General features: G+C 43.0%; 2 protein-coding genes across 4 annotated transcripts in view; one reads left to right on the top strand and one right to left on the bottom strand.

Annotated features, from left to right (window-relative positions):
- The first annotated feature begins 1099 nt into the window (after positions 1-1099).
- Positions 1100-23378, top strand: part of LOC149984036 (uncharacterized) — a 29091-nt gene continuing 6812 nt past the window's right edge. Inside the window, exons 1-3 of the mRNA XM_090232178.1 lie at positions 1100-1279; positions 1675-1804; positions 1888-1953. Coding sequence (XP_090088304.1) covers positions 1244-1279; positions 1675-1804; positions 1888-1953 — 232 coding nt within the window. The 5' untranslated portion in view covers positions 1100-1243. The remainder of the gene's footprint in view (positions 1280-1674; positions 1805-1887; positions 1954-23378) is intronic.
- Positions 3098-22917, bottom strand: LOC110521908 (tetraspanin-4). 3 transcript variants are annotated; one of them, XM_021599858.3, is made up of 8 exons: positions 21889-22917; positions 18746-18815; positions 12601-12792; positions 12342-12416; positions 11919-12014; positions 5302-5415; positions 4779-4862; positions 3098-4468 (listed from the first exon to the last, which is right to left on the bottom strand). In XM_021599858.3, the coding sequence occupies exons 2-8, from the start codon at positions 18812-18814 to the stop codon at positions 4400-4402; spliced, it is 699 nt and encodes a 232-aa protein (XP_021455533.2). In that variant the 5' UTR covers position 18815; positions 21889-22917; the 3' UTR covers positions 3098-4399. The 3 variants fall into 3 exon arrangements, with proteins under 3 accessions (XP_021455533.2, XP_021455532.2, XP_021455534.1); XM_021599857.3 differs by having other exon boundaries at positions 5283-5415; positions 21889-22658; XM_021599859.3 differs by lacking the exon at positions 5302-5415 and having other exon boundaries at positions 21889-22695.

Below are 23378 nucleotides of genomic sequence, written 5' to 3'. Positions count from 1 at the left end.
ATTAATTAATTAATTAAAAAAAAAATATTTAAAAAAGGGGCGCGGGAGGAAGGAATGATATTTAAATAGACCGCCCTTGCCCAGAAATACGTCACTCTTTCACAGTTTTGCCAACTTAGCGACTTTGTCGCTATATTTAGCGAGTATTCAGACCCCTCTAGCAACACATTTTCAAAAAAGCGACGAGCGACAAATCTAGCGACTTTTTCTGGTGTTATTGGAGACTTTTGGAGACTCTGACGTGAAAGCACGTATCATTCTTACTCTTCTCAAAGAGCAGCGGGTGCTGCCGTGGGCCCCACCCCCTCACAGGTGGCCCAGTCCTCGCAGTCATCCCGCCCAGCTGCAGTCAGAGCAGATGTTCACCCCTCCGCGTCCAGACTAAAAATGAATCGCGCATGCGGGAAGCCGCCGCTGGCTGATCCCGCCCTGGTTTACATTAAAAACATTTGTTTTACCTGAATTAGGGCCAGACTAGTTACCATAATTTTCTCCCATTGACACTTTTTGTTTTGGTTTTTTTGGGTCACTTTTGCCGGTCCCAAAAGCAGGAGGGTTGAAATTGTGACATAAAAAAAACAAGAATCGACAGAAAGTTCATTTGTAGTTCTAAACATATTTAGGGTGTTTTTTGCTAACTTTTTGTCCCACGACGTTATTCCTCTCTCCTACAGCGTCCATCACAATTACATGCATATGGCCAAATATGCAAATTAGGTAATGACGTCATTTAGCAACTTCTAGCGACTTTTAGGACAGCCAATAGCTACTTTCCTTACTGAGGAGTTGGCAACACTGCTCTTTCATCCAGCAATGATTGTGTTTTCAACCACCGCTTGTGGGTGCTTTATATGCGCTACAGTCAATTATGATTGCATGTCTAATCATATTAACTATATAATTATTAATATAAGCCTACTGTATGATAGCTAGCAAATTAATTAGCTAACTAACGCTAGCTTGCATAGATAAAACTTCTGAAGAAGGAAAATGTTTTATTTCTACAATTTCCAAAAGCTAACCAAACAAAAACATTACTTTTACGAGACGTGTTTGTGCAGTCGTGTGCATTAGTAGCACAATTTCTACCCTTTTTACATTCATTTTTATATACACTTGTATGTTGAGTTTCAGGCCCCGGAGTGAACATAGTTGTTCACTCGCAAACTCGACTGAACGAGGGCTGACGGGCTTACGCTGCAAACTTCCCTTGCTTGGCTAATCATTTGGACTGCCCGCCAAGATGATGACGGGAATTCCGCAAGGGCATAAGGCAAGGGTAGGTGGACGAGGGTGTCTTTTATGAGTTTGAACCGCTGCCAAAACAGATGAAAATGAACTTCATGTCAAAATGAATGTCTATTAGTCCCACGTGGACTTATCGTTATATTTTTTCAACTAAAATGAAAAGCAATTGGTAATAGTTATAGTTTTTTCAGGGTGTCTCGTTATCGTAATTTTGTTTTTGTCAGGAACAATAGGTTGTTGACGACAATTTTTCATCATAGTTATTGTTGACGAAATTAACACCTCAACACACCTGATTCAAAGTTGAATGTTTAGTTGATTATTTCAAACAGGAGTGTTGGAACAAAAGCTGGAATTAAAGCCTGCAACATCCAGAGGCCCATTTTATACACTCATACTATTCACTCCTCCCATCCCTGTCTGTAGCACACCCTTCTGAGTTCTATGAGGAGGTGGCTGAGACTCTGGACAGGATTGCTCAGTGGTCCCACAGTACGAAGAGACCCAAAAGGTCCAGCCAAGACCCCTGCTACCACCCCGGTCAGTCCTCCCCCTGGTGAGTGGAAACACATACACATACTATGCTGCTGTATGGCTATTCTTTATTTTTACCCATCTATCCATCTCTCCTGTCCTCAGAAAGAAGAAATGGTGCGCCAGCTCGTCCAGGTACTGTCTATGGAATGGGAAGGCATCCACTACAAGGTAAGGCTTCTGGTGTAGAATTAGATCTAGTTCACCTGACACTCCATTTACTAACTAACTACCTACACCGTTACGAACTACCTACACTGTTACGAACTACATACCCTCGTATGGTGTGCTCCCCCCCGGTCTATCATGCCCGTCCTTCACCAAGCTCCTGGACACCTTTGCCAGCCAGGAACAGGCCCTGTCCCTGTCAGAACTCTCTATTTATCTTTAAACCCTTTTTGCAAAATGGAAGTTAGCCCTAACATTTAATGCAGATTTAGCTTAGCGTTTTCATTGTTTTCCATTTCTTCTAAAAAGCTAAATATGTGAAGAATATATACATGTATTTTATAAGAGTAACTTGTTTGGTTGTATAGACTGGTTGGTTGTTTAGCAACAAAACCGATACCTGCGCAACTATGGGGCAAATCAGACGGGATTCACTTAGATTGTTGTAAACTATATTTCGTCTCCAATGTTTATTGAAAACATAAATACATTTGCACAATGAGCACTTTTTGTGGTGTTGGTTAGCTAGCTAGGGAATTCTGACCATGTTAGCATAGAAGTGACATCAGTCAAAATACATCAAAACAAGTTAAAACTAGCTGAAACGAGCCACCTACGATTCCCCACATGGCATCTTGTCATTGTTGCTAGCCTTCTGGCCATCCAGAATCGCAACAACACAAGGATTTCTGCCCCATTGAAGCATGTGCATCGTTTTTGTGACATTGTACGATAACCCCTCTTTTAAAAAATTTAAATGTGAACGTTGGCGCCCCCTATCTGTTTAAAGGTTGTTTTCAAACACAACCACCAGGAGGCAGAAGTCACTGACCACAGCAGGCATCTGGTGCTGATTTTCCCTCAAAATCTAATCCCACGTCTCCCATTTTCCATCAGCAGGAAAGTATCGTCCAGTTTGCTAGAGATTTTGGAGTATGACTGACAACCCTACACCGTCAAGGCAGCTCGGAAAGCCTTACTACACAGGAATACTGTATGAACTGTAATCTATGACAAAGGCCTGGAGTTGTTTCCGGTTGTTTCCGGTCAGGTCAGGTAGAACTCAGGGCCCTTCCTATGACCTCAGTCTCTCCTGTGGTGAGAGACGGAGAAGGCATTAGCTTTTTATAACACTACGACACGTGAATTGTCACAATTGTATTTATGTCTGAGAATCATGTGTACTTGTACAATTATTTTCTTAGCAAAGTTTTTCTATTGACATGTTTTACAAAACACTGTACAGTGTAGTCATTGGTTTGGTTTGGGTTTCATTACTTGGTGTTATGACCGCAGATCATAATTAAATAGCATACTTTCATAGTCCATTTATATATGTGATATATATTTCATTAGAATGACGAACCCTGTTGCAAGTCAATTACCTCTTCAGTTGTCTATTGGACTGAATAAGTATATGAAAGCATAGGCTCGTCTCTAACTATAAGAGAAGTGAATTCATACCGACAACACCTCATACGCACAATATGGAAAACAAGTTGTTTCATACATCATACCGACAACACCTCATACCTCATATGGAAAACAAGTTGTTTGAACTATTACAGCATTCACACTCAGAGTCATACATCATACCGACAACACCTCATACCTCATATGGAAAACAAGTTGTTTGAACTATTACAGCATTCACAATCAGAGTCATACATTTGTGTTTTTTACAAAATGCTGAAGTTCACAAAACAACTACCACTTCACATGCATACAAATTACAATGTATTTACATTTTATTTGCTTTGGTAAGGCTCACTTTAAAACATATAGTTTAGACTTTTGTTTAAAATATGCTGCAGTTGAACAGAATAGTGTAAGTGTTTCTTTGGGGCAAGTCTCACTGCTTGTCCATGGACATCAGGGCAAGCACTTTATATTTTCACAACTAAACAATATTATTAGTATCGCCTAATAGTGAAAGTGACAAGTAGCACGTAGTCCCCAATAGTTACAAATAATGTCCTTATTTTATACATGATAAGTAAAGGGCTGTATTCCAGATGATCAGATCTCTCAAAGCCAATTGAATTACACTTCACCAGGCGTTGTGAGATCTGAGCAACATGACCGCAATGAAGACGACCTGGAATGTGCCCCATGGTTTTTAGTGCTGTGTTCTAAGAACCATCAATCCAGATGAAAATTACCCTTCAAATGGGTGATGTGTTCTCATTCAAATATATTTGATTAAACTTAACAGAATTGAACACACAAAAAGGCTGATTTTGATCTGGATTTAATGTTCTGAAAAACCATCCCCAGTAGTTGGTATAAAACACACCAGCTAACACTTTTCTTTTAGTTCCCACATCGGCGTGGAGAAGTTATTTTTCAACTAACCGAAGGAAAACCTTAAAGAAACGTTAGATGAACTCTGTGGCAGCTAGGGAGTCTCTCATTCAGCTTCTCCTGTCTGTGAAGGACCAGTCCCAGATCAGTCCAGGTACTTCTCAGCACGGAGGATCTGGCAGTACATCAGCAGGGAGAAAATCAGAGCCAGGATCTGAAACGACAAGAGAATGTTTGAGTTATAAAAATGGTGACCTATATTTCACAAAACCGGATAAGTGAATTGTTTGCCAGATAACTTTCCTAAATGTTTAGATTTTTTAAACTCAATGTTTGAAGCTCATACTTCTTAGTTCATCAAGTTTAGATATGTTACAACAGACTAAATATTCTCAATAACCCAGATTCAAGCTTTCTTCGTAAACATGCAAGTTAAGTTATATCTGGGTGTTAAGCACATTTAGTTGACTAACAATGATCCTGCTTGGTGGAAATTGATTGATCAATTAATATGTGGTAGTTACCTGGACAATGCCAATGCAGACTCCAAACACCAGGACAGAGAGGATGTTGTCCAGGAGCCACTGTCTGGCCTTCTGATAACACGGCTGAGAGAGGGAAGAGGAAGAGGAAATCGTGAGAAGAGAGAAGGACAATGGGGATGGAGGAGAGGGAGGGATGGGAGGAGGAGAGGGAAATGTGAGAGGAAAAGGGGAAGAGAAAAGGGCAAAGGCAAAGGAGCAGTAGATGAGGGGGAGGGTGGGGGACAGAGAGAGAGAGATGGGGGTTGGGTAGAGGAGAGAAGAGTGGAGGACAGATGTGAGTGAGAAGGAGAGCAATATGTTGATGAGAATTGAGTGTTGAAGGGAACACAGTCGAGAAAATAAATTGCATTATCACAGTCAGGGTCATTCTTTACAAGTGTGAGCGCACATGCACATCGCACAGCAAGACATGTAGACAGCTGGGAAATGTCTTGTGAGCAGGCTGTTGAACCTGGACTCTCCCTCCTCCCCGTCCCCCCCTACATTTGAGAAGTAGTCTGACCTCGATCCATCCTTCAACACATTGGTCCATCCCCCCGGAGCAGCAGGAAAAGGGGAGCGTTCCGTTGACTACGAGGTACCAATCTGTTTTGTTGGTCACGCCGCAGCACTTGAACTAAGAAACAAATATTGCATTTGTTATTATCTCTGTTGGTCTCTGACTCTTTCAGATTGTTAGTTTGTTTGTTTGAAAATGTGCCCCTAAAAAATGTGTCCCTGAATCAGCAACTGCACAGCCCCTCAGACTCACTGATACTATACCGTATGTACATGGATGTAACTTTCTAGCCAATTCGGGAGATTTAAAGGGATAGTGCCAGATGTCGGCCCCTTTTCTACTTACGCAGAGTCTGATGAACTCATGGATACTATTTTTATGTCTCTGTGTCCAGTATGAAGGAAGTTAGAGGTATTTTCGCGAGCCAATGCTAACTAGTGTTCGCATAATAAGTCTACTGTAACAGCTACAGTAGCTTGCTGACTGGTTAAGTCAGGTCCCTGAACAGGGACAATCTGCAATAGCTACATCCATATTTGGACATATAAATTAATGATATGTAGCCATTGATTGTTGAAGAATATAACTTATAAATGCCTCATAAGCTTAGTTCAACTGTCGTACCCCACCAGAGCATCCCAAAATATAAGCTTGTTTTACTCCAATGTTTGTAAACAAAGTAAAACAATGGATGGTCAGTTCTGAGGGGTATCCTACGAAGCAGGTTTGAGGAGTTAGGAGGTAACTTAGGTCAACTCTGAGTTCAACTAGGTATAACTGGTCATACGAATGTGGCTCACCTTTTGCCAGGTACATTTCTATGGCAACGAATCAGTCAGAACTCACGGCTAACTCCATTTATTTACCCTGCATGAACTGACTGAGCTGCTAGTTGAGGGCGAGATCCCTCCCTCTTGCAAAGATTGCATCATCATCCCCTTCATTTGAGGAAGTTGACTGATTTTAAATATTTTATTAACCACTTTTTTTTGTGTGTAAATTTTTTGGGGTTAAAATGTAAAATTACACATTTAGTAATGACAGAATGCAATGTAAAGACAGAATACAACTTCACGCAATGTAACATTTTTGTATGACTTAATAAATATTGATAGGAGTGGGGGAAAAAAGGAGTTTGTGCATTGATAAGCATATCAATGATAACTAATACAATAACAGCACTTCTAAAAGCCTATTTCACGCTGCTGAATTTGCAAGATAACTTTTCTTTCATTTTGATTTCGGCACAATTGAAAATATGGCACGGACTCGCCCACGGATTGATGTTTCAGCATTGTCTCAATGAAAAGTTGGGTGTTCGACTAGCCATGTGCGACATGCACGTACAGTTACAAGCCTGCTAGAGTTAGCGGCAGGTGAATGAGCAATATCCACCATTGTAGTATGGATGAAGCCCTAGCTGGAATGTAAAGCTAATTGAAGCGGGTTAGCTTTAGATAACTCTGAGTAGATATAGCGTGCTTCGTAGGATACCCCTCTAGCATCCATAGCTCTGTCTTTAAATTTGAGAGTGGTTACGTTTCTCCAGCCCATCCTTCAGCTTTTTCCTGTTATGGGAGAGGGTACAGGGCCGGATTACCGAAACGGGCATGCAGGGCACGTGCCCCGGGCCCCTGACCTCCAGGGGGCCCCCAAACCCCGCAAAAAACGTGACATTTTTAATTATGGGTTTTTGGGGCCCACATCAGGAGGTCGGGGGGCCCCCAGATAGCATATGATAGCAAAATGTGTAGAATTGCAGGAAATGAGCTGTTAAATTGCACAGTTCTCTCTCAGCCTCATGGTAAAATGTGAACAAAAGCATGGGATGGCCCACTGGGCACGCACTGGTTGAATCAACCTTGCTTCCACGTCATTTCAATGAAATTACGTTGAACCAACATGGAATAGTGCCTAGCGGAGAGCTATAAAACAGCAAAAGTATAGAATTGCAGGAAATTTGCTTTAAAACTGCATAATTTTTACTTAGCATCAAGACAAAATGTGTGGAATTGCATTATAAAACTGCAAATGTTTCTCTCTGCACCATGCCAAAATGTGTTGAAATGCAGGAAGTTAGCTGATTTCCAAGGCCGGGATGATCACTAAGGCGGGATGGCCTACACCCACATAGCTGGGCTGCGTGCAGTACATAGAACTTAATAGAACGTTAAATTGAACGTAAACTGCTATACTGAACGACCAGTTAAAAAACAGAGAGGGGTTGGATTCTGATTTAAAAATTCACCTCTGCCTTTTAAATACGTCTGTCATTGCTTCAAGCCACACTCCGGCACACCCACCAAACAGAGCAGACGTACCTCAAAGTCTGTTCAAGAACGTTTTGGGGAAACATGTCATTCAGTACAAGCTGTTCCACAACGTAGCAAGCATTCAAGTGAACTGAACGCACCCCTGGTGTTTTTGCGATGTCGGATGTGTAACTGCATTAGAGCTGTCAAATCGGTGAGTGTCTGCTCGTGTAGTTGTCATGAAGCTAACCCATCCCACTCACATTAGAAGTTCAAAACAAGAAAGTGTAGGCTGTATAGCCTGTCGAAATAATGACACAAATTTTAAATAATGTAACCAACAGCTTCAGTTCGTCGGGGCATGGACTCTACAAGGTGTTGAAAGTGTTTCACAGGGATGGTGGCCCATACTGATTCCAAAACTTCCCACAGTTGTGTTAAGTGGGCTGTTTGACCATTCTTGATACACATGGGAAACTATTGATTGTGAAAACCCAGAAGCATTGCACCGGTTCACCTGGCAACTACTACCATACCCCATTAAAAGGCACGTAAATATTTGTTCTTGCCTCATTCACCCTCTGAATGGCACATATACACAATACGTCTCAATTGTCTCAAGGCTTAAAAATCTTCCTTTAACCTGTTTCCTACCCTTCATCTACACTGATTGAAGTAGATGTTAATCAGTGACATCAATAAGGGATTATAGCTTTCACCTCTCAATTCCCCTGGTCAGTCTATGTCACGGAACGAGCAGGTGTTCTTAATGTTTTCTATACTCAGTGTAAGTCTTTACTATCATCGTCAGTCAGATTAAGTGATTTATCACGAAATACACAAAATATACACAGAACAGACACAAGCAGCATATAAGGTGACAAACTAGAGATAGGTGGGTGTCCCCTAACCCTACTTCCGGCGCCGACAGAGATGGCCGCCTCGCTTCGCGTTCCTAGGAAACTGTGCAGTGTTATTTCTTACATTGGTTCCCCAGGTAATCTTATGTTTCATTACATACAGTCGGGAAGAACTACTGAATATAAGAGCAACGTCAACTCACCATCAGTACGACCAGGAATATGATTTCCCGAAGCGGATCCTGTGTTCTGCCTTTCACCCAGGACAACGGAATGGATCCCAGCCTGCGACCCAAAACAACGACGTCGAAAAAGAGGGAAACGAAGCGGTCTTCTGGTCAGGCTCCGGAGACGGGCACATCGCGCACCTCTCCCTAGCATACTTCTCGCCAATGTCCAGTCTCTTGACAACAAGGTTGATGAAATCCGAGCAAGGGTAGCATTCCAGAGGGACATCAGAGACTGTAACGTTCTTTGCTTCACGGAAACATGGCTCACTCGAGAGACTCTAACGGAATCGGTGCAGCCAGCTGGTTTCTTCACGCATCGCGCCGACAGAAACAAACATCTTTCTGGTAAGAAGAGGGGCGGGGGTGTATTCCTTATGGTTAACGAGACGTGGTGTGGTCACAACAACATAAAGGAACTCAAGTCCTTCTGTTCACCTGATTTAGAATTCCTCACAATCAAATGTCGACCGCATTATCTACCAAGGGAATTCTCTTCGATTATAATCACAGCCGTATATATTCCCCCCCAAGCAGACACATTGATGGCCCTGAACTAACTTTATTAAACTCTATGCAAACTGGAAACCGCATATCCTGAGGCTGCATTCATTGTAGCTGGGGATTTTAACAAGGCTAATCTGAAAACAAGACTCGTATCAGCAAAAAATTGTATCAGCATATCGTTTGCGCAACCAGGGCTGGTAAAACCTTGGATCATTGCTATTCTAACTTCCGCGACGCATATAAGGCCCTCCCCTGCCCTCCTTTCGGAAAAGCTGGCCACGACTCCATTTTGTTGCTCCCTGTCTACAGACAGAAGCTAAAACAAGAAGCTCCCGCGCTCAGATCTGTTCAACGCCGGTCCGACCAATCTGATTCCACGATCCAAGACTGCTTCCATCACGTGGACTGGGATATGTTCCGCACTGCGTCCAACAACAACATTGAAGAATACGCTGATTCGGTGAGCGAGTTCATTAGAAAGTGCATTGAAGATGACGTTCCCATAACAACGATTAAAACATTCCCAAACCAGAAAGCGTGGATTGATGATCGCGTGAAACTGAAAGCACGAACCACTGCTTTTAACCAGGGCAAGGTGACCGGAAACATGACCGAATACAAACAGTGTAGCTATTCCCTCCGCAAGGCAATCAAACAAGCTAAGCGTCAGTATAGAGACAAAGTAGAGTCGCAATTCAACGGCTCAGACACAAGAGGTATGTGGCAGGGTCTACAGTCAATTACGGATTAAAAAAAGAAAACCAGCCCCGTCACGGACCAGGATGTCTTGCTCCCAGGCAGACTAAATAACTTTTTTGCCCGCTTTGAGGACAATACAGTGCCACTGACACGACCCGCAACCAAAACATGCGGACTCTCCTTCACTGCAGCCAACATGAGTAAAACATTTAAACGTGTTAACCCTTGCAAGGCTGCAGGCCCAGACGGCATCCCCAGCCGCGTCCTCAGAGGATGCACAGACCAGCTGGCTGGTGTGTTTACGGACATATTCAATCAATCCTTATCCCAGTCTGCTGTTCCCACATGCTTCAAGAGGGCTAAACGACTACCGCCCCGTAGCACTCACTTCCGTCGTCATGAAGTGCTTTGAGAGACTAGTCAAGGACCATATCACCTCCACCCTACCTGACACCCTAGACCCACTCCAATTTGCTTACCGCCCAAATAGGTCCACAGACGATGCAATCTCAACCGCACTGCACACTGCCCTAACCCATCTGTTCAAGAGGAATAACTATGTGAGAATGCTGTTCATCGACTACAGCTCAGCATTTAACACCATAGTACCCTCCAAACTCGTCATCAAGCTCGAGACCCTGGGTCTCGACCCCGCCCTGTGCAACTGGGTACTGGACTTCCTGACGGGCCGCCTCCAGGTGGTGAGGGTAGGTAACAACATCTCCACCCCGCTGATCCTCAACACTGGGGCCCCACAAGGGTGCGTTCTGAGCCCTCTCCTGTACTCCCTGTTCACCCACGACTGCGTGGCCATGCACGCCTCCAACTCAATCATCAAGTTTGCGGACGACACTACAGTGGTAGGCTTGATTACCAACAACGACGAGACAGCCTAGAGGGAGGAGGTGAGGGCCCTCGGAGTGTGGTGTCAGGAAAATAACCTCACACTAAACGTTAACAAAACTAAGGAGATGATTGTGGACTTCAGGAAACAGCAGAGGGAGCACCCCCCTATCCACATTGATGGGACAAAACAAGAGGGTAGTAGAGGGTAGTAAGTTTTAAGTTCCTCGGCGTACACATCACAGACAAACTGAATTGGTCCACCCACACAGACAGCATCATGAAGAAGGCGCAGCAGCGCCTCTTCAACCTCAGGAGGCTGAAGAAATTTGGCTTGTCACCAAAAGCACTCACAAACTTCTACAGATGCACAATCAAGAGCATCCTGTCGGGCTGTATCACCGCCTGGTACGGCAACTGCTCCGCCCACAACCGTAAGGCTCTCCAGAGGGTAGTGAGGTCTGCACAACGCATCACCGAGGGCAAACTACCTGCCCTCCAGGACACGATGTCCCGATGTCACAGGAAGGCCATAAAGATCATCAAGGACAACAACCACCCGAGCCACTGCCTGTTCACCCCGCTATCATCCAGAAGGCGAGGTCAGTACAGGTGCATCAAAGCAGGGACCGAGAGACTGAAAAACAGCTTCTATCTCAAGGCCATCAGACTGTTAAACAGCCACCACTAACATTGAGTGGCTGCTGCCAACATACTAGCTCAACTCCAGCCACTTTAATAATGGGAATTGATGGAAATTGATGTCAAATATATCACTAGCCACTTTAAAAAATGCTACTCAATATAATGTTTAAATACCCTACATTACTCATCTCATATGTATATGTATATACTGTACTCTATATCATCTACTGCATCTTTATGTAATACATGTATCACTAGCCACTTTAAACTATGCCACTTTGTTTACATACCCTACATTACTCATCTCATGTGTATATACTGTACTCTATACCATCTACTGCATCTTGCCTATGCCGTTCTGTACCATCACTCATTCATATATCTTTATGTACATATTCTTACTATACTTTATCCCTTTACACTTGTGTGTATAAGGTAGTAGTTTTGGAATTGTTAGGTTAGATTACTCGTTGGTTACTACTGCATTGTCGGAACTAGAAGCACAAGCATTTTGCTACACTCACATTAACATCTGCTAACCATGTGTATGTGACAAATACATTTTATTTGATTTGATCCCCCTCTACCATTTTCTGCACATTGTCCCATGACTTCTTCAGTCCTTCATCTGTCAAGTAATTCTTCATCCCCTCCTTTAACTCATCCTGAGCTTTCGTGTCCAGCTGAAAGAAGGGATGGAAAGGGAGAAAGAAAGAGAAGGATGAAGTGGGGGCCTTCATATACTTGCAGCATATGAGACAGATATAGGGGATAATGCAGATGTACAGAAGGCCTCTAGAATGTAGATGACTGTACCACCTCTTTGTCTTCTGCATCAATCTCTGTATCAGTATATAGTTTTTCTTTAAACACTGGTTGTTAATTTAGTGGTAATATAGCGGTAAAACTTTACTAACGACCCCCATTTGGGGTTGTTAAACATTAGTGGGTGAAACTGGATCTTCATGAGTGGCCAGGAGGGTTGTAGATGGATGGTAGACTGGACTCACCTCGTTGTGAAAGATATGGAGGACCAGGGTTAGAGTCACCTCTGTCAACACCAGGAGCAAAAGGATTACAAAGAACTGTGGAGAGGGAGGGAGAGAGAGATGGGGGAGAGAGAGATGGGTTAGGGGATGTGAATAGATATTTAAAATTATTTGGACCTGTGCGTGTGTATATGGTTTTGTGTGTTGTGGTAAGTTGACTTGTAAAGGTATTTAACATGATTGAGGTTGACCCATGTATTGTGATGTCATGGGGACTCACCGTCATCAGCAGGCAGCGCTGCTCCTTCAGGGCGCCAAGGCAACCCAGGAAGCCTGTCACCATGGTGACGCCCCCAGCGACCAGAAGTAGGTTTGCTGCAGAGAGTGAGGGAAAAGACAGCGGGAGGGAGGAGAACTCGGACTGGGTGAATGATAGCCACACTCCCACTCCAAACAGGCCACACCCTCCCAGCTACAGAGAGAGGAGACATAAAAGGTGACTTAGGGTGAATCCCAATACGTAGTGGTAGTTCGACCCATGTTTTCAGTACTCAAAAGTAACCCATTTGTCAGATAAACTTAGATTTTCGAGTCAGAAGTAGTTGCCTCCATAGTTAGAAGATAGGACATAGGAAAGGAAGTTTTTGCATTGGGACTCACCCTGCCTGTTGTGACTGGTCCCAGATCTGTATGTGTTTACATGTATAAAAGCACTTGCATATGGGATCATGCCCTGTGTTATAAGTTGTGCATTTTAAAAGCTAAAACAGAATGAGATCATCAATGCTGCCTGCTTGAACTACATACGTAGAGATTTGGCAGGAGTCTCCTGTTGATTGTGATATGTTCCTAGCAACTAACATACGGTACCAGTCAAACGTTTGGACACACCTACTCATTCAATGGTTTATATTTATTTTTTACTATTTTCTACATTGTAGAATAATAGTGAAGATAACAAAACTATGAAATAACACATATGAAATCATGTAGTAACCAAAAAAGTGTTAAACAAATCAAAATATATTTTATATTTGAGATTCTTTAAAGTAGCCACCCTTTGCCTTGATAACAGCTTTGCACACTCTTGGCAGTCTCTCAACCAGCTTCACTTGGAATGCTTTTCCAACAGTCTTAAAGGAGTTCCCACATATGCTGAGCACTTGTTGGCTGCTTTTCCTTCACTCTGTGGTCCTCATCCCAAGCCATCACAATTGGGTTGAGGTTGGGTGATTGTGGAAGCCAGGTCATCTGATGCAGCATGCCATCACTCTCCTCCTTGTCAAATAGCCCTTACACAGCCTGGAGGTGTGTTGGGTCATTGTCCTTTTGAAAAACAAACGAGAGTCCCACTAAGCACAAACCAGATGGGATGGCATATCGCTGCAGAATGCTGTGGTAGCCATGCTGGTCAAGTGTGCCTTGAATTCTAAATAAATCACTGACAGTGTCACCAGCAAAGCACCCCCACACCATCAGACCTCCTCCTCTATGCTTCACGGTGGGAACCACACATGCGGAGATTCTGTTCACCTATTCTGCGTCTCACAAAGAAACGGCGGTTGGAACCAAAAATCTCACATTTTACTCATCAGACCAAAGGACAGATTTCCACCGGTCTAATGTCTATTGCTCGTGTTTCTTGGCCCTTAGTAGTGGTTTCTTTGCAGCAATTTGACCATGATAAAATGGCGCCAACAGATAGGGCAGTTGTGCTTTTAGTTCCCAGGGCATTGAATTTTGCAGTCATTTTTTTATGTGTTATTTCTTCGATTATTAGCCCTGATTTTTTTTGTTTGTTATTACATACAACCGGAAATAACTTTTGGCGGTAACTCACCAGCATTTCGAGCAGGAATACGACTTTCCCGAATTTGATCCTTTGTTCGTATCCTCCAGGGAAATTGAACTGAATCCAGAGGCTGATCCAAAACACAGCCGGCGGAGAAGAGGTATTCGGAGTGGACTCCTAGTCGCGCACACCACCCACCGCTTCCGAGTATATTACTCGCTAATGTTCAGCCTCTGGATAATAAAGTTGACAAGCTCAAGGCTAGGATCTCCTTCTAGAGAGACATCAGTAATTTAAACATACTCTGTTTCATGGAAACATGGCTCTCTCTGGATATACTGTCTGAGTCCGTACAGCCAGGTGGGTTCTCAGTTCATCGCACGGACAGGAATATAGATCTCTCCAGGAAGAAGAAGATTAACTACTCATGGTGTGATTGTGATAACATACAGAAACCCAAGTCCTATTGTTCACCCAACCCAAGAATACCTAACAATCAAATGCTGTCCATATTACACCCCAAGAGAAGTCTCTTCGGTTATAGCCACAGCCATGTACAGTGGGGCAAAAAAGTATTTAGTCAGCCACCAAATGTGTAAGTTCTCCCACTTAAAAAGATGAGCGAGGCCTGTCATTTTCATCATAGGTACACTTCAACTATGACAGACAAAATGAGAAAAAAAATCCAGAAAATCACATTGTAGGATTTTTTATTAATTTATTTGCAAATTATGGTGGAAAATAAGTATTTGGTCAATAACAAAAGTTTATCTCAATACTTTGTTATATACGGCAATGACAGAGGTCAAATGTTTTCTGTAAGTCTTCACAAGGTTTTCACACACTGTTGCTGGTATTTTGGCCCATTCCTCCATGCAGATCTCCTCTAGAGCAGTGATGTTTTGGGGCTGTTGCTGGGCAACACAGACTTTCAACTCCCTCCAAAGATTTTCTATGGGGTTGAGATCTGGAGACTTGCTAGGCCACTCCAGGACCTTGAAATGCTTCTTACGAAGCCACTCCTTCGTTGCCCGGGCGGTGTGTTTGGGATCATTGTTATGCTGAAAGACCCAGCCACGTTTCATCTTCAATGCCCTTGCTGATGATAGGCTTTGTTACTTTGGTCCCAGCTCTCTGCAGGTCATTCACTAGGTCCCCCCGTGTGGTTCTGTGATTTTTGCTCACCGTTCTTGTGATCATTTTGACCCCACGGGGTGAGATCTTGCGTGGAGCCCCAGATCGAGGGAGATTATCAGTGGTCTTATATGTCTTCCATTTCCTAATAATTGCTCCCACAGTTGATTTCTTCAAACCAAGCTGCTTACCTATTGCAGATTCAGTCTTCCCAGCCTGGTGCAGGTCTACAATTTTGTTTCTGGTGTCCTTTGACAGCTCTTTGGTCTTGGCCATAGTGGAGTTTGGAGGGTAACTGTTTGAGGTTGTGGACAGGTGTCTTTTATACTGAAAAGTTCAAACAGGTGCCAATAATACAGGTAACGAGTGGAGGACAGAGGAGCCTCTTAAAGAAGAAGTTACAGGTCTGTGAGAGCCAGAAATCTTGTTTGTTTGTAGGTGACCAAATACTTATTTTCCACCATCATTTGCAAATAAATTCATTAAAAATCCTACAAGGGAACAGCAGAGGAAGCACCCACCTATGCACATTGACGGGACCGCAGTGGAGAAGGTGGAAAGCTTCAAGTTCCTAGGGGTACACATCACTGACAAACTGAAATGGTCCACCCACACAGACAGTGTGGTGAAGAAGAACCAACAGCGCCTCTTCAACCTCAGGAGGCTGAAGAAATTTGTCTTGGCACTTCTTGTCGGGCAACTGCACCACCCGCAACTGCAGGGATCTCCAGGGTGGTACGGTCTGCCCAACGCATCACTGGGGGCAAACTACCTGCCCTCCAGGACACCAACAGCACCCGATGTCACAGGAAGGCTTAAAAGATCATCAAGGACACCAACCACCCGAGCCACTGCCTTTTCACCCTGCTACCATCCAGAAGGCGAGGTCAGTACAGATGCATCAAAGCTGGGACTGAGAGACTGAAAAACAGCTTCTATCTCAAGACCATCAGATTGTTAAATAGAAATCACTAGCACCTTAGAGGCTACTGCCATATATACTGTACATAGACTTGAAGTCACTGGCCACTTTAATAATGGAACACTCATCACTTTAATCATGTTTACATATTTTTGCATTACCCATCTCATATGTACACTACCGGTCAAACGTTTGCTGCACACGTACTCATTGAATGGTTTTTCTTTATTTTTACTATTTTCTACATGGTAGAATAATAGTGAATATGTCAAAACTATGAAATAACACATATGGAATCATGTTTTTGTTTTATATTATTTTTTATTTTAGATTCTTCAAAGTAGCCACCGTTTGCCTTGATGACAGCTTTGCATTCTCTCAACCAGCTTCATTAAGTAGTCACCTGCAATTCATTTCAATTAACAGGTGTGCCTTCTTCAAAGTTAATTTGTGGAATTAATTTTCTTCTTAATGCGTTTAAGCCAATCAGTTGTGTTGTGACAAGGTAGGGGGGTATACAGAAGATTTGGTAAAAGACCAAGTCCATATTATGGTAAGAACAGCTCAAATAAGCAAAGAGAATCGACAGCCCATCATTACTTTAAGACATGAAGGCCAGTCAATACGGAAAATAAGAATTTTGAAAGTTTCTTCAAGTGCAGTCGCAAAAACCATCAAACGCTATGATGAACCTGGCTCTCATGAGGACCGCCACAGGAATGGAAGACCCAGAGTTACCTCTGCTGCAGGGGATATGTTCATTAGAGCTACCAGCCTCAGAAATTGCAGCCCAAATAAATGCTTGACAGAGTTCAAGTAACAGACACATTAGTGGAGATTTGTCCTTTGGTCTGAAGTCCAAATTGGCGATTTTTGGATCCAGCCGCTGTGTCTTTGTGAGACGCGTTGTGGGTGAACGGATGATCTCTGCATGTGTATTTCCCACCGTAAAGCATGGAGAAGGAGGTGTTATGGTGTGGGGGTGCTTTTCTGGTGATACTGTCTGTGATTTATTTAGAATTCAAGGCACACTTAACCAGCATGGCTACCACAGCATTCTGCAGTGATACGCCATCCCATCTGGTTTGGGCTTCGTGGGACTGTCATTTGTTTTTCAACATGACAATGACCAACACACCTCCAGGCTGTGTAAGGGCTATTTTACCCTTACCAGAGTGCTGCATCAGATGACCTGCATCAGATTATTTGTTTAACACTTTTTTGGTTACTTCATTATTCCATTTGTATTATTTCATAGTTTTGATGTCTTCACTACAATGTAGAAAATAGTAAAAAATCAAATTTAAAAACCTTGAATGAGTAGGTGTTATAACATTTTTGACCGGTAGTGTATATGCTGTATTCTATTCTATTGTATTTTAGTCTATGCCGCTCCGACATCGCTCATCCAAATATTTTTATATTCTTAATTCTATTCCTTTAGATTTGTATGTATTGTGTGTAATTGTTGTGAAATTGATAGATATTACTTGTTAGATAATACTGCACTGTTGGAGCTAGAAACACAAGCGTTTCACTTCACCCGTAATAACATCTGCTAAACATGTATGTGACCAATAAAATTGTATTTTATTTGTTGAAGGCCTGATTCACACAGTTTCCTCTGAACAGTTGTTGTTGAGATTTGTCTGTTACTTGAACTGTTAACTTTTAACAAGGCACACCTGTTAATTGAAATGCATTCCAGGTGACTACTTCATGAAGCTGGTTGAGAGAATGCCAAGAGTGTGCAAAGCTGTCAACAAGGCAAAGGGTGGCTATTTTGAAGAATCTCTAATATAAAATATATTTGTTAAAACTTTTTGGGTTACTACATCATTCCATATGTATTCTTTCATAGTCTTTACAATTGTTCTACAATGTAGAAAATAAAACCCTATAATGAGTAAGATGTGTCCAAACTTTTGACTAGTACTGTATGTCCAGAGTTATTGGAGTGTAGTTTTATGTCCTGGGGGCACCAACCAGAGGCTTTATCATGTGTTTTCCCACTTTGTGACCATTTTTAAAAAACTGTTTTACTCCATGGCCCTTTATGACTTTGCACTTTATTATATCTCATTCAGATTTTGTGTTCACATCCTTGTGTTGTTAGCCAATAGTGTACATCATGTGAACTTGTTCCCCATCCTAAGGTCATATTCACGTTTATCTGGGATCACAAATGTATTCATTTGGGAGACAAATAAATAGACCAAACTTGAACATAATAAAAACAGGATCACAACAAAACTAGTACAAAACTAGAACAAAGCCAGAGTAGAACAGACCAGAACTGAGCCAGAACAGGACAAGAAGAGAGCTAGAGGAACACCATAATACAACCACACAAACAGGACTAGACAAAGACCAGAAACAGATCAGAACTGGAATTGGAGCTGAAAAGCCCAATCTGTGATTTCAACAGCCTGTCCCTCCCACTTTGTTTGGTAAGTTATATTCTTCAAGATTCAAACAATGGGTATACTGTGCTGTATGTTATTAATTTAAAATCGTACAGATTGTGCCTTCAAAAAGCTGAGGCATGCCAAAGAACAGAGACGTAAAGGTACTGACCCAGAAGATGAGGTTGAAGACGAACATGAGGTATTTCACGCAGCACAGGCACCTCCGAGAGGCTGACATCCTGTCAGATAGAGAACAAATTATTTTATATACTCAAATCAAATCAAATCAAATTTTATTTGTCACATACACATGGTTAGCAGATGTTAATGCGAGTGTAGCGAAATGCTTGTGCTTCTAGTTCCGACAATGCAGTAATAACAAGTAATCTAACTAACAATTCCAAAACTACTGTCTTGTACACAGTGTAAGGGGATAAAGAATATGTACATAAGGATATATGAATGAGTGATGGTGCAGAGCAGCATAGGCAAGATACAGTAGATGGTATCGGGTACAGTATGTACAAATGAGATGAGTATGTAAACAAAGTGGCATAGTATAGTATAAAGTGGCTAGTGATACATGTATTACATAAGGATACCGTCGATGATATAGAGTACAGTATATACGTATGCATATGAGATGAATAATGTAGGGTAAGTAACATTTATATAAGGTAGCATTGTTTAAAGTGGCTAGTGATATATTTACATCATTTCCCATCAATTCCCATTATTAAAGTGGCTGGAGTTGAGTCAGTGTCAGTGTGTTGGCAGCAGCCACTCAGTGTTAGTGGTGGCTGTTTAACAGTCTGATGGCCTTGAGATAGAAGCTGTTTTTCAGTCTCTCGGTCCCAGCTTTGATGCACCTGTACTGACCTCGCCTTCTGGATGATAGCGGGGTGAACAGGCAGTGGCTCGGGTGGTTGATGTCCTTGATGATCTTTATGGCCTTCCTGTGACATCGGGTGGTGTAGGTGTCCTGGAGGGCAGGTAGTTTGCCCCCGGTGATGCGTTGTGCAGACCTCACTACCCTCTGGAGAGCCTTACGGTTGAGGGCGGTGCAGTTGCCATACCAGGCGGTGATACAGCCCGCCAGGATGCTCTCGATTGTGCATCTGTAGAAGTTTGTGAGTGCTTTTGGTAACAAGCCGAATTTCTTCAGCCTCCTGAGGTTGAAGAGGCGCTGCTGCGCCTTCTTCACGATGCTGTCTGTGTGAGTGGACCAATTCAGTTTGTCTGTGATGTGTATGCCGAGGAACTTAAAACTTGCTACCCTCTCCACTACTGTTCCATCGATGTGGATAGGGGGGTGTTCCCTCTGCTGTTTCCTGAAGTCCACAATCATCTCCTTAGTTTTGTTGACGTTGAGTGTGAGGTTATTTTCCTGACACCACACTCCGAGGGCCCTCACCTCCTCCCTGTAGGCCGTCTCATCGTTGTTGGTAATCAAGCCTACCACTGTTGTGTCGTCCGCAAACTTGATGATTGAGTTGGAGGCGTGCGTGGCCACGCAGTCGTGGGTGAACAGGGAGTACAGGAGAGGGCTCAGAACGCACCCTTGTGGGGCCCCAGTGTTGAGGATCAGCGGGGAGGAGATGTTGTTGCCTACCCTCACCACCTGGGGGCGGCCCGTCAGGAAGTCCAGTACCCAGTTGCACAGGGCGGGGTCGAGACCCAGGGTCTCGAGCTTGATGACGAGCTTGGAGGGTACTATGGTGTTGAATGCCGAGCTGTAGTCGATGAACAGCATTCTCACATAGGTATTCGTCTTGTCCAGATGGGTTAGGGCAGTGTGCAGTGTGGTTGAGATTGCATCGTCTGTGGACCTATTTGGGCGATAAGCAAATTGGAGTGGGTCTAGGGTGTCAGGTAGGGTGGAGGTGATATGGTCCTTGACTAGTCTTTCAAATTACTTCATGTTGACGGATGTGAGTGCTACGGGGCGGTAGTCGTTTAGCTCAGTTACCTTAGCTTTCTTTAGCTTTCTTGGGAACAGGAACAATGGTGGCACTCTTGAAGCATGTGGGAACTAATATCAAGTTCAAGCTAATTAGTTCATAACAAGTTCAAGACTTGAGAAGTTTAATCAACTTTAACTCTACTCAAGTATACCTTGGACGTGCAGCACATTTGAGGTGTGGTTGTGGTGGCAGATGGTTTTGTGTATTGTGGTTAGTTTATTAGTTTACTTGTAAAGGTATTTATATGGTGTGGCTGCGGTTAGTTGTGTGTGTGTGTGTGTGTGTGGGGGGGGGGGGGGGGGGGTTGTAGTGTTGTAGTGTTCTTAGCCAGCCAGTACAGTGTGTATGGTGGACTTGTTCCCTAGGCTGGGTTCCTGATTGGGTCTGATAAGTCACACAGTCACTGTGGTGGAATCTAGTGACTTGTTCCACACACAGGAAGTCATCTTGTTGGAGCGGACAGGAAGGAACCTCCCTTCTCCTGCTGGACTGCTAATTGTGTGTGTGTGCATGTGTGCGTGCTAATTTAACTCATGTGGGGCGTTTCGTGGAAGGTTACCATGACCAGCCAGAGACATGATAAATAGGACTCATAACACGACTGGAAGTAGAGCTTATTCTAAAGGCATGCTGATGCCAGAGGGCAGAATAGTGTGGTGGAATAGACTTGAAAATACTTAGAACAGAATGAGACAGAGGAGTACGTCTTTTATTAATAGTTGTAAAGTAAGAGTCAGCCAGTCTTTGAAAATGGGGAACAATTCTTGATCAAGCAAAAAGACATTCATGTCAATAGTGTGAACAATGCAAAAGCATTTTAAGCATTTTTATTTGTTCAACGCTTAGAATGGACATAACTGGAGGCAGACGTACAGAAGAAGAAAAAAACGACTTTGGCTTAAGTTCTGATGTAAATTATATTACATATAAATTAGTCTCAGTCTTACACATCCAATTTATCATAGAGCAATTATATGCCATTACTAGGATTCATGCATACACAGACAAGGCATACCTGCAATGGCCGAGACCTTTAACGTGTGTGTGTGTGTCCCCACAAGAATAGTAAACAAACAAACATTTGACCAACTGGGGACATTTTGTTAGTCCCCATGAGGTCAAATGCTATTTCTAGGGAGTTTAAGGTTAAGGTTAGAATTTGTGTTAGGGCTAGATTAACGTTAAGGGTTAGGGTTAAGGTTAGCTTTTTGGGTTAGTGTAAGGGTAAGAATATGAGTTAAGGTTAGGGGTTAGGCAAAATAGGATTTTGAATGGGACTGAATTGTGTGTCCCCACAAGGTTAGCTGTACAAGACTGTGTGTGTGTGTTTTAATTAAGTCTACTGTACCTGTCTGACGGTTGACTCCACAGGCTTGATAGGAAGACAAATGCGTAGAAGAATTCCAGACTAGGGGACTCCTCTTTTGTTCTCTGGACACTTCTCCTTTGTTGAGTTGATTAAATTTCAACTCAATAACATACGTTTTGATTCAGACCACTTTGTTCTGTTTTAGACGGTCCTCCAGATTAGAAAGCTACATTAGTTTTCCCTCTCTGTCGTTCTCCCCTCTTGGTATGGATTGTTCTTAGGATAGAATTACAGTTTCTTGCGCTCTCTCTTTCTTTTCCTCTGTTCCTTTCTCTCTGTCCACTGTAGAATTCTTGTCAACTTTTAGATAAACTCTGTCCTCCCGTAAATCTTTAACTCAGTTGATACATTTAACAAGTCTATCTATCTCAACATCTAGAGTTTGTTTATCCTTTCTCCCTCTTTTCAATTCACAATACAGTTCTCTCTCTTTCTCTCTCCCTCACTCTCTCCACTTCTCAATAACTTCCAGACGTGACTGTGTTGTTGCCGCTCTCTTTTCTCTCTTGCTCCCCCTCCTCTCCTCAGTATTTTTGCCGTCCCTCCTCCAGCGCCCCTTCTTCCTCCTCACCTCCGTCCCCTTACTCAACACATCTCTCTCCCTCCCTCATACTCTCTATCTCTCTCCTTCTCTCTCTCTAAACAAACACTATTCTCTGTCAGATTATCCTATTCAGCAGAGCAGAGCAGAGAGACATTAAGGCATTTCTTTGACAGAGTTGCAGATTTGTTTCTCTTCTATTTCCTCTGATTCTGTTGTACGCACCCCCCTCCCCCAACCCCCACACACACACACTTACTCCCCTTCCTGAAAAAATAGTTGAAGAAGGTTGAGGGGTGTAGTGGCCAGGATAAAATGTTATATTTACCAAGGATCAATCTTACTAAGAGCGGTTGTTGTGTCTTTAAGTTTAATTTGTGATCACATCAGAGGGGATCTATGACTGAGTTGTTTGCCTGAACAACTGTTTTTGATCTCTGCTGTTTTCTCTGCTAGACGTTTGCAACAGATGCAACTTCAGAAAAAACAGACCAGTAAAACGGAAGACCTGTGTGTCATCACAACACCCGCTCTTTACTGCAGGTCACATAATTGAACTGTGCTCTGGTCATAAATATAGGGAAAGGGCACAACCTAGTGGTCATAATCGGCAACACATATTTTATTTTATTTAACCTGGCAAGTCAGTTAAGAACAAATTCTTATTTACAATGACAGCGTACACCAGCCAAACTCGGACGATGCTGGGCCAATTGTGCACCACCCTATGGGACTCCCAATCACAGCCGGTTGTGATACAGCCTGGATTCAAATCAGGGTGTCTGTAGTGACTCAAGCACTGAGCTGCAGTGCCTTAGACCGCTGCGCCACTCGGGAGCTCCATATCAAGTAAACAAAGGCAATGGGACAAATGGGACAAATCCTAACTTCCACTGAAGTTGAATACTCACTTAGTCATGCATTTATG

The sequence above is a fragment of the Oncorhynchus mykiss genome, chromosome 4, assembly GCF_057628025.1.
Source record: "Oncorhynchus mykiss isolate SJ-2025 chromosome 4, ASM5762802v1, whole genome shotgun sequence".
Lineage (NCBI taxonomy): Eukaryota > Metazoa > Chordata > Actinopteri > Salmoniformes > Salmonidae > Oncorhynchus > Oncorhynchus mykiss.
The sequence above is the reverse complement of the archived record's forward strand: the minus strand, read 5'-3'. Positions and strand labels throughout refer to the sequence as shown.